Below are 12,016 nucleotides of genomic sequence, written 5' to 3' on the forward strand. Positions count from 1 at the left end.
TTTGCTGGGGGCATAGCATATTGTAATCCTCATATTGTAATAGATTATCCTATATATTTTTGCTACGAAGCGGCCATGCATTCCAGCTTAATCGGCCGGATAGCCATTAAATAGTACAATAATTGAGCTCGATCACACATCTAACCAAAACACATTTAAAATTTATTAACATATAGCTTTGTAATGGTTGTCTATGGAATTGAAGTACCCAAAACCATGGTACAAGCTCATTTTACGTGCCAACACAACAATTAAAAAAAAATACGGGTTACTTTATATTTTGTCTCTTACGGGAAGCTGAAGTCTTTAGTCCAACAAAAAGAACCAAAAAAGGTGAATGTAAATAAAAAAATTGACGAGTTAAAAACAATATTTTCCGTCACTCGAAAAACTGTAAAGTACTCGGAACATTCAAAATAATACATTGACAATAACAAGCGCGCGATGAAAACCCACGAAATTAATTTTAAATATTCCGACAACTCTGGAAAACCGAAGACAATGATAAAATCATTGATCATGATATTTCTCTGAAATTTATACTAAGGCTTGCTTTTAACATACTTATTTACAATAGATTACATCTCATTTATTTATCACCTCCCCTTATCTATAATATTACAAAATAATTTACACATTTTATAAATTAAGACAATCTTAAATAAAGAAAAAGGATGCTGAAGTTATTAATCCAGTGTCAGCGCGTCAGTACGTAAGATTATAAGTAGTATAAAACGATATTCTTAACGAAAACGAAAATCGCCCACGCAAATAACTCGATATGATCATTGTAATATTTAATGCTAATAATAATTACATATATAGAAATACTTACAATAAACAAATGTTTTGTCTGTGAAAATATCAATCTAATATTCTAAAAAGCAAAACAGAAATCTCGATACAAAAACAAAAGGACACGTGAACCACACAAAGAGAGCAAGCGAAACTCGTATAAGTGATTTCAGCAATTATTGGCTGTCCCCCGCAGAGTCTGGCTTTGTCGTACGAACACCCACATGTATTGATAATAGCTATCTACATTTATACGATTAATTGTTTTCCATTTTAACCTTAATTACATCACATAAACATGCTCACGTTACTTTTTATTTAAGATTTCTTAAAAAAGGTGGAAACAGATAATTAGATGAATAAAACAAATTTTTTTAAACAGCTACCCTCATTTTTCGGGCAAAGAAAAATGCTGGATTCCCGCTCGATCGTTGGTTACAGCGAGCGAGGTAAATTAGTGTTGAACCAACTAAGACCTCCTGTTTCTTAACCACTCACGTCCGTATCTCGCCAGAAACAAAACTCGTTGGAGGAAATGGAGGTGCGGCAGAATTCTGGTTTAGCCCGCTGTATATTCCTTCCCATCACCGCGATACGGCAGCCCAGCAATCGTTTTCCATTATGTGTCAGAACCAACGTTGACCGGGAAAAGCGACATTCGGTCACCTGGTTTCTCTGTTTCAAGGCGCATACAGAGCAATTACACGAGGCTATCTTGAGTCACCTTCGCCCATCCACAAGTCAGTATGTGAAGAGACCCCAAGCACTTAGGCTAGGAGTAGGACATCCCCACCGAATGTAGTTCCGCCTTGTCGTGGCGGTGGGGCTTAAGCGTGCGTCCCTAAAATCGCGTGCAGAGGAATCTGTGTGGGACGCCGCGACTAAGAGAACTGCGCCCAGCTCTCCTCGGCCGCCTTCGCATTCTGCGGGGGATGCCTTGAGAGGGAGCGAGGGACCTTCTCCCCACGCCCTTTGCACTGACAAAGAGTTCCATTCTGGGGATGAGGGGTTGGTTCTCGGGAGCCTGGTGAGCCAGCGGCACTTTGGTGTCTTCCGGCTGCGGGTTGCCATGTCCCCGGCTTCGGCTACAGGGGAAGGCCTTCCAGATATGGGAGGTACCGGTTCGCCGGCGTGGCCCCGCACCGCGTTGTGGGCGATGGACAGGCTTCGGCCACCGTCGGCCAAACCGTAAACCCCAGTCATGGGGAACGGGGGCTTCTGCCTTTACTGGTCGAAGCCGCGAGGATGCAAACCTCTTCAAAAATGCCCTAATCCCAAGCTCGACACCCGGCGATGGGATGTATGGCTGGAGGGTTTCCAGTCCCGAGGGTGTCATAGATCCCAGGGGACCAAACCCCTGGTTAATAAAAAGGCAATATATGATGGCACATTGTAAAAAGTTTGTACCCCAGGAGGGTACCGCCCGCGAGTCGGGCGGAGAATCCCTCCGTGCTTCCACCTCAGTGGAAGCACGCTGCCCCACGTACTCTGGGGGGGGCAACAATTGTCAGGATGAAGGGGGCTGTGCGACGGGCAGCGGAATTCCCGTCGAACCGAGGTGTTCCCCGATCGCCGGCTCGATGCGCCCTGCGCTCGCCAGCGACTCGGGTATAATCAGTCCCACCAAACCATCGGCGGGGAAAAAGAGGGGGAGAAGAAAGACGGCATTACCAATTTCCGATGACAGCTGCGCGTCATCCTCCGGCACTGAGGTGCCGGAAAAGACGATGGCCATCGAGGAGGTGACTCCGGTGGTTCCGGGGCCTGCTACGTCGGAAGACGCGATGCCCGCTCCCCAGTGGGTACCAGTGAGGAGGAGGGGCGCTGTGTCACCAGCGACGTCCGTGGAGTCGATGTCGACGTCGGCCGCGTCCCTGGCTAGCGGGGACGAGACGTTCCGGGACCTCGACCTTGCACTGGTCAATTTGGGCAAGCTGCTGTCGACTGTGGCTGCCAAGGGCGCCGAGCCAGGCAGCAGCTACCGGAAACGGCTCCGGGAGGCAGCCGCTATGGTGAGAACAAGGCTGATCCCCACCATGTCCAAGCTTTATGACCTGGTAGAGAGCCGAGAGGTGGAGAGCAAAGATCTTGTCGCTCATTGTGACTCCAGAGAGAGTCGCATCTCGGGAGATACCCCGGCCTTGCGGGGAGGGACCCCCCTGTTGCCGAGGCCGCCGCTGGCACGCTCTGGCCCCCCCGCGGGGGCGATGGATATTGACGTGCACTTGCGGTCCGCTGTGAGTGTGACGGCGCAAATGCCAGAGCCCAATCCTGTGGCCCCTGTCCCGCTAGCGCCTAGCCCCGCGCTCCCTCGCCCTCCACGTAGGGTCGAGTTAAGGCCTGCGCCACCTCCGCGGATATCGGCCGCCCCTGCGTCTACACGGAGAGGAAGGCTAAGCCCTGCGCCAGCGCGGGCTGAAGACATCCGTTCGCCACTGGCGAGGATGGTGGATGAGTGGCCAGCGCTACCGCCGCCTCTTTCGCCCTCGCGTGCTGCGGGGTTGCAGGCTCGCGGGCCACACAACACGGCTGCTGGGATGGTAGAGGTGGACTCCCTCCCAAGCAGAGAGGAAATGGTGGCCTGTATCTCGCGGGCGGTGGCGGTTGAGGTCGGCAAGCACTTTGCCGGCCTCGAGGAGATGCTCCGTTCCTCGATTGGTTCCGGAGACTGCATCCCGGCGCCAACAGCCGCAGCCACCCCGCGGAGCCAGGCCGCCCGGCCGACCTCTATCCCCACTCCATCCGCGAGGTTGGCACGGCGTAGAGGCCGGGACCAAAACAACAAGGGTACGGGTGCCCAGAATCCTGCCCCAAAATCCCAACCCCGTCCCCTTCCTGCTCCCCCGTCAAGCATGGACGAGGGCTGGACGGAAGTGGTGAAGCGGGGCAAGAAAGCAAGGCAGCAGACAGCGGCTCTGGCAGCTCCCAGAGGGGGTCGAGCGCCGACCGCTGCAGCACGAAGCACAGAGCTGGCGGCCGTAGCTGCTCCTCGTGAGAATCGAGCACTGGCAGCCAGGAAGAAGAATGGCAAAAAGAAGAGGCCGCGCGCAGCGCGGTCGGCTGCCGTCGTAGTGACGTTGCTGCCAGCCGCCGCCGAAAAGGGCCTCACCTATAATGAGGTGATGGCCCGGGCGCGCGCGGCCGTAAGTTTGGATGAAATCGGGGCAGAGGAGGGCCTCCGCTTCCGGCACACAGCCAATGGAGCGAAGCTGCTGGAGTGTCCCGGTGCCGATAGTTCTGGCATCGCGGACAAACTAGTGGCGACGCTCCGCGTGGCACTGCCGGAGGATGAGGTGCGCGTGCACAGGCCGGTGAGGATGGCCGAGATTAGAATCACCGGCCTGGACGACTGTGCTACCAAGGAGGAGGTGGCAGCCGCGATAGCCGCCCAAGGTGGATGTGCCCTGGAGAGCGTGACCGTGGGCGAACTTCGCTCAGGGTACTCTGGAGCCAGGTCGGTGTGGGCGCGCTGCCCTGTGGAGGCAGCCACTTCCTTGGCCACTCCTCCGCCGGGAAGATCGACGGGGGACCCGGGGAGACTGCGCGTGGGCTGGATAGCGGCCCACGTGCGTCTCCAAGAACCACGTGCCTGGCGATGTCTCCGATGTTTTAGCACCGGGCACGGCCTCGCTAGGTGCACTAGCTCGGTTGACCGCAGCGGTCTGTGTTTCCGCTGCGGCCAGCCGGGCCATAAAGCGGCGTCCTGCACAGCCGCCCCGCACTGCGCTCTGTGCGCTGCGGCCGGGCGCAGGGCAAACCACCGGGCGGGAGGCAAGGCGTGCTTCCCGTCCGGTGATAATACCGAACGCAACCGGCGCCGAAAATCAAAGCGCCGACAAAAGAGAAGGTTGGCCAGAGGAGCACTGGCCAACGCTGTAATCCCCGATGCGGCGCCGGTGCCGGAGGGCGGGGGCAGCGGTGAAGGGGAGGGGGCGATGGATGTGGTCCAACAGTAATGGACCGCACCTATCGCTTCCTCCAAGGAAATCTAAACCACTCCGCCAGAGCTCAGGACATGCTGTCTCAGAGCATGGCGGAGTGGTCCATAGATATGGCTGTGGTCGCCGAGCCGTACTTCGTTCCCCCAGCAAATGATTGCTGGTTTGGGGACGACGGCGGCCTGGCGGCCATAGTCATAAGAAGAGACGCGGCGATCCCCCCCCTGGCGATGGTGACCAGGGGTCAAGGGTTCGTCGCGGTGCAGCTGGAAGGGACCGTCGTGATCGGGGCGTACTTCTCTCCGAATAGGCCTACCGTCGAGTTCGGGCATTTCCTGGGCGGGATCGGGGCGATTGCTCGCCGCCTCGCTCCTCGTCCAGTGATTCTCGCGGGGGACCTCAATGCGAAGTCTGTCGCATGGGGCTCCCCCCGCTCGGACGCTCGTGGTAGGCTACTGGAGAGGTGGGCGCACGCGACCGGCCTCTGTTTGTTGAATAGAGGTTCGGTTGCGACGTGCGTGCGGTGGCAGGGCGAGTCTATTGTGGACGTTACGTTCGCAAGCCCGGCCATCGCACGCCGTATCCGCGACTGGAGAGTTTTGGAGGGGGCGGAGACGCTGTCAGATCACCGATATATTCGGTTTGATCTCTCCGCCCGCTCCGCAGTCGCGGACGTCCACGGGGACCACCCCCGTGGTGCATCCCGGTCATTCCCCAAGTGGGCACTGAAGCGCCTGAATAAGGCGCTCCTGATGGAAGCCTCTACGGTGGCGGCGTGGGCGCCCATGCGTCCACACCCGGTCGAGGTCGAGGGAGAGGCGGGGTGGTTCCGGGATACGATGCGTCGCATCTGTGATGCGTCGATGCCCCGGATCGGCCCTAGACTCCCTAATCGCCAGGCGTACTGGTGGTCGCCCGAAATTGCGCAACTCCGCGTGGAGTGCGTTCGGGCGAGGCGCGAGTGCGCCAGGCATCGCCGCCGCCGCCTGCCGCGGCGCAACGATCCGGTTGCGTTCGCGGCGGCAGAGGCCCGGCTGCACGGCGCATTTCGCGTCGCGCAGAGGGCATTGCAGCTGGCCATCAGAAGAGCCAAGAACCAACACATGGAGGGTCTCTTGGAGACGCTGGATGAGGATCCGTGGGGGCGGCCCTATCATATGGTGCGCAATAAAATGCGCCCATGGGCCCCCCCGATCACGGAGCGTCTCCAGCCTCAGCAGCTGCGGGACATCGTCTCGGCGCTGTTCCCGCAGGAGCGGGAGGGATTTTTCGCTCCCGCTATGGACGCGCCGCCGGAATACGACGGCGAAGTCTCTGCTGAGGTGCCCCGCATAACGGGGGCGGAGCTCCGTGTGGCCGTGCGCAAAATGTGCGCGAAAGACCCGGCCCGGACGGCGTGCATGGCCGGGTTTGGGCCTTGGCTCTTGGTGCCCTAGGGGACCGACTCTTGAGGCTTTACAACTCCTGCCTCGAGTCGGGACGGTTTCCTTCATCGTGGAGGACGGGCAGACTCGTGCTGTTGAGAAAGGAGGGGCGCCCGGCGGATACTGCCGCCGGGTACCGTCCCATCGTGTTGCTGGATGAGGTGGGCAAGCTGCTGGAACGCATTCTGGCGGCCCGCATCATCCAGCATCTGGTCAGGGTGGGACCCGATCTGTCGGCGGAGCAGTATGGCTTCCGAGAGGGCCGCTCAACGGTAGACGCGATCCTTCGCGTGCGGGCCCTCTCGGAGGAGGCCGTCTCCAGGGGTGGGGTGGCTTTGGCGGTGTCTCTCGACATCGCCAATGCGTTTAACACCCTGCCCTGGTCCGTGATAGGGGGGGCGCTGGAACGGCACGGAGTGCCCCCCTACCTTCGCCGGCTGGTGGGTTCCTACTTGGAGGACAGATCGGTCACGTGTACCGGACACGGTGGGATCGTGCACCGGTTCCCGGTCGTGCGCGGTGTTCCACAGGGGTCGGTGCTCGGCCCCCTTTTGTGGAATATCGGGTATGACTGGGTACTGAGGGGTGCCCTCCTCCCGGGCCTAAGCGTAATCTGTTACGCAGACGACACGTTGGTCGTGGCCCGGGGGGGGAGTTTTGCTGAGTCTGCCCGTCTTGCTACCGCTGGGGTGGCGCATGTCGTCGGCAAAATCAGGAGATTGGGCCTCGACGTGGCACTCAGTAAATCCGAGGCCATGTGGTTCCACAGGCCCCGGAGATTGCCACCTGTCGATGCCCATATCGTGGTTGGAGGCGTCCGGATTGGGGTCGGGGTGCAGTTGAAGTACCTCGGCCTCATTCTGGACAGTCGTTGGACCTTCCGTGCTCATTTTCAGCACCTGGTCCCTCGTTTGTTGGGGGTGGCCGGCGCGTTAAGCCGGCTTCTGCCCAACGTTGGGGGGCCTGACCAGGTGACGCGCCGTCTCTATACGGGGGTGGTGCGATCAATGGCCCTATACGGGGCGCCTGTGTGGGGCCAGTCCCTGGCCGCGGGGGTGGCGAAGCTGCTGCAACGGCCGCAACGCACCATCGCGGTTAGGGTCATCCGTGGTTATCGCACCATCTCCTTTGAGGCGGCGTGTGTACTGGCTGGGACGCCGCCTTGGGCTCTGGAAGCGGAGGCGCTCGCCGCTGACTATCAGTGGCGGGCTGACCTTCGCGCCCGGGGCGTGGCGCGTCCCAGCCACAGTGTGGTCAGAGCGCGGAGGGCCCAATCTCGGCGGTCCGTGCTGGAGTCATGGTCCAGGCGGCTGGCTGATCCTTCGGCCGGTCGTAGGACCGTCGAGGCGATTCGCCCGGTCCTTGTGGATTGGGTGAATCGTGACAGAGGACGCCTCACTTTCCGGCTCACGCAGGTGCTCACTGGGCATGGTTGCTTCGGTGAGTTCCTGCACCGGATCAGAGCCGAGCCGACGGCAGAGTGCCACCATTGTGATTGCGACTTGGACACGGCAGAGCATACGCTCGTCGCCTGCCCCGCATGGGAGGGGTGGCGCCGTGTCCTCGTCGCAAAAGTAGGAAACGACTTGTCGTTGCCGAGTGTTGTGGCATCGATGCTCGGCGACGACGAGTCGTGGAAGGCGATGCTCGACTTCTGCGAGTGCACCATCTCGCAGAAGGAGGCGGCGGGGCGCGTGAGAGACGCACAATCCCGCCGCCGTCGAGCGGGGGCCAGGGAGGCGGATCTCGCCCAAGCCCTGGCCCTCTAAGTGTTTCGGGTCCCCCCTCACATGTCGGTCTGGGGACCGGCGAGGGGGGCCTAAGAAGACGACGTGCAAGCTGCTCTGCACGCGTTTTACGCAAGAGCATCCGGGTGATGGAAGGCCGGCTATCCTCGACCCACGCTGGTTCTGGTCCAGCGGGGTATTCCGTAGGATAGCTCACTCTAACCGGCGCCATCTAGGCGGGCTTCGGATAGCCTGCCGACCGAGAGGGCTGGTGGTCGTGGCGCCGACGACCGCCGGTCCGGCGTCCCGAGGGGGAGGGTGATGGGAGAGATGTGCTCCGCACTAAACGCTTCACTTTCCCCCCCTTTGCCTCTTCATGAGTTCTGTCTCATGCGAGGTTTGGACGTTGGTTGTTGAGCGACAGGAGGTTTTAGGAGTAGGACATGAATGCTTTCTCCAGTCCCCGGCTCAAAGCGGAGAGATAAAAGCTCTTCCTCCCGAGCCCGACCGCACCTTCGACCATCTTTTCAAGACGGTCCACTGGCGATGGGACCCTACCTTTTTTATTGCATAGATGGGTGTACGAGCTCACAGCCCATCTGGAGTTAAGTGGTTACCGGAGTTATTACGTTTATAACGTAAAAGCCGCCACCCACCTTGAGACATGAGTTCTAAAGTCTCAGTATAAGGAAATAAGTTGCTTGCAAAGGATTTTGTGAAAAAGATACGGGGCTGCCCACACGTCGCCCACATCTCTGAACTAGAGCTGGAAAGTGAAGCGTTCGCAGTCACGATTCACCCAGTCCTAGAAGACTGGACAAATCGACTCAATGATCCACAGGCCGACTGTCGTATTGGTCAGCCGCCTGGAGAAATATTCACGGATAATAACGGAAATATCATAGTACGGACCGCCGAGATTGGGTCAATCGTGCGTGGGACACGCTGAAACCCTTTTGTCTAAGTATTGGGATGAAACTAAAAGACTAACTATTTATATCAGTTTCATTTTTTTTCCTAATCTTTGGTAACATAAGGGCCTTTCCCAACTATTCACGGACCGGTAGATGAGCTCATAGGCTCTACCTGAGCGAGCTTGCTAGCACTGGCCCTAACAAGAGCAGAGCTTCCTAAAATTTACCACGGGATCGGAATCGCGACCTAGAGAGAAGATCCATCGAGAACCTCAGTGGGTTGTATCTATAGCAAGGCAAAAAATGGGCTATATTAGTAAATTCTAAATTTCTCTACACAATTTCCACTAATGAAACGCGAGTTCTAAGTATCAACTTTCTTCAAGCTACAAGAAAAAAAAATTCGAACGAAACTTAGCCACTTATGAGAGATCATTATCAAATCTTTTCATTAAAACTTCTTTGGTTGAACGAAAAAATTCACTCACATTTAAAAATACAGAACCTTTTAATCTCGAGTCATTAGACCTCCGAAATCGATTGACACTGAAACTTCTTCGTGTTATAAAGCCCTTGAAGTCGAAACCCTTTCAACGCCCACGCTCATCTTGAGCATCCAATAATCTTCATTGTTAAACTTCTTAAAAGTTTTGAAAATTAATCGACACGAGACGACTACGAAAAAATCGCCGGCACAAACCGGTCCCACGACGAATCGCAGGACCGGTCGACTCATTAGTATTTCATTAAATCAGCAACAGCAGACGGTAGACTTTGAATGCATTAAAGCATTTGAGAACTTTTGAATGGCTCGACAGTTTCGCAACAATAACTGGATACTAATACTTGTAAATAATAAAGAATGTAAGGAGAATGTAAGAATGTAATAAGGGATGTGACTGAAATTATAACGATTATTCAATCGCTTTTTTTTTCCTACCTATGCTGATAGTCTTGAGAGGCTATTTCAACTTCGCCCTAACGTATGTAGGTGAGCTCACGGGGCTCAAACCGGAGTGTTGCTAGCAGTGACCTTAGCAAGAGCAGTGCTTCGCAGAATCTACCACCGGATCGGAAACGCGACCCACTGAGAAGATCCGGCGAGAAACTCAGTGGGCTGTGTCTATGGGTTAATTCGTTCGTCGAGCCCTTCTTCGCAAGCGACGGGTTCGACGAGGATGGTGACCGGTGCAATCGCTATTTTTTGTGTAATATAAGTTATTTACATGTTATTTTGCCACGCACCATCCAGCTCTGGAGCAAAGTCCTCGCCACGGTTTTTCCCTGGCTTTTCTTCTGGCCAGCGCTTTGGCTGTCGTGACTGACATTCATAAGCGACGGCGAGAGCTTACCACCAGATGAGCGGTATATTCGTCTAATTTTTTTTTATTGCCCTTGTAGGCAGACGAGCATACGACCCACCTGATGGTGAGTGGTTACCGTCGCCCATGGACTTCAGCAATGCCGGGGGCAGAGCCAAGGCGCTGCCTACTGAAAATTAAGAAATTAACGCTTGTTACAAATCGATATATTTCACTGTGTATTCATTAGTAAGTGCGTCCCTTATTTTAGCCCCGAATGACGTGAAATTGAGTTTAACGGCGTATTGAAAAAATTATGTTTAATATGAGTGAGTATCTATTTGTACAACATACAATCAGCTACATAATTACGGTATCAATAATAACGTGTGGCGAGAATGTGTGTTAATAACACATTTAAGAGTAGTTCGTGATTCAGAGAGGAAGTTAATATGTAAGGTAGGTAATTTATTGTGATGTATTTCTCTTTTTTCTTCTTCCAAAATATGATGTGTTTGTTATAAAGGACAACTAGTGAAGCCCCAGTGAAAACCTTGATTGAAGGATCACTAGACCTTTCGTAGCCCGGTTTCACTAATTTTCATTTTCGTGGCGTAACTTAAGATAAATGTATTAAAAACACCCATTTGTTGAAACTGCACGCACAATCGACTGCTTTTTTTTTATTGCTTACAACATAAGTCTCAAATAATGACTACTTTTAAATTGGCCTGTAACAAAAAATAGAACTAATTTGAAATTTTCCTTCCTAAGTAATCTAAATAAAACGGGTACTAGAAAATTACGCAATTACTAAAAATGTTGATATTTAATCGAGCACGGCTTACGCACAGCAGCCTGTAAGACTCGATTTAAACTTTTCAATAACTATCCATTAAGAACCAATTTACAAATCAAGTTCGAATTTGTTAAGAAAATATTTAAAACAAGCATTTCCGAATACTGATGGTCGGATCTGAATAAAGCTACTTAGATAATCGATTGCGACACAGCCCTGTAGGGTTGGCAGCTTCGTGATTCATGCATAATAATATTGACGAAAAAATGAATACGTAAACTAATTTTTGAGTGCTTGGTTCACATTGCCCTACCAGCAATACTTGAAATGACGACGACATTGAAGAAGTTAGGTATCGATAAAGGTGCTATAGATAATACTAGGGAAGTTAGTTACTGATATTGCCAATCAAGAAAATCATTTTCGCGTAATTTTGTTGCGAAGCAATCAGTCAGACCGTTATGGATTGTTTAATTTACTGGGTGATAGGTGACACTTCACATGACGTAATAGCCGAGCTAATTTTTTTTATTGCTTAGATGGGTGGACGAGCTCACAGCCCACCTGATGTTAAGTGGTTACTGGAATCCACAGGCATCTACGACGTAAATGCGCCACTCACCTTGAGATATAAGCTCTAAGCTCTCAAGTATAGTTACAACGGCTGCCCCACCCTTCAAACCGAAACGAATTACTGCTTTACGGTAGAAATAAACAGGGTGGTGGTACCTACCCGTGCGGACTCACAAGAGGTTCTACCACCAGTGTGATGAAATATAACATACAATAATTGTAGTGTAGTACATATAAGCCATGTAATTCGTAATAATAAAGGAGTATTAAACCAACACTCAGACAAGACAGTTGTTTTCATTCGAACGAGAAACTCCCTTAATTACACTACACTATTACACTACCAAATGACAAATCATGAAGTATATAACATATAAAAAAAAGAACAAGGTTAATTTAGAGAAACAGTTGTGAGAATAAGAAACTCGCAACCCTGAATACGAAACGAATATTTTTTTCAACGTCTCCGAGATAAGCCGTCGAGTAGATTCGGTCGTTTGCATTCAAGAACGATTTATAATTGATTTACACTATCTCAGTCTCGA

At 53.2% G+C, this 12,016-nt stretch overlaps 1 protein-coding gene across 1 annotated transcript; it reads left to right on the plus strand.

Moving 5' to 3' along the window:
- Positions 1-2,522: 2,522 nt before the first annotated feature.
- Positions 2,523-10,380, plus strand: LOC134201565 (nematocyst expressed protein 3-like). The gene is made up of 2 exons (XM_062676683.1): positions 2,523-3,850; positions 10,371-10,380. Exons 1-2 carry the CDS (start codon positions 2,523-2,525, stop codon positions 10,378-10,380), a joined length of 1,338 nt encoding a protein of 445 aa, XP_062532667.1.
- Positions 10,381-12,016: the final 1,636 nt, after the last annotated feature.

The sequence above is a fragment of the Bombyx mori genome, chromosome 27, assembly GCF_030269925.1.
Source record: "Bombyx mori chromosome 27, ASM3026992v2".
NCBI lineage: Eukaryota > Metazoa > Arthropoda > Insecta > Lepidoptera > Bombycidae > Bombyx > Bombyx mori.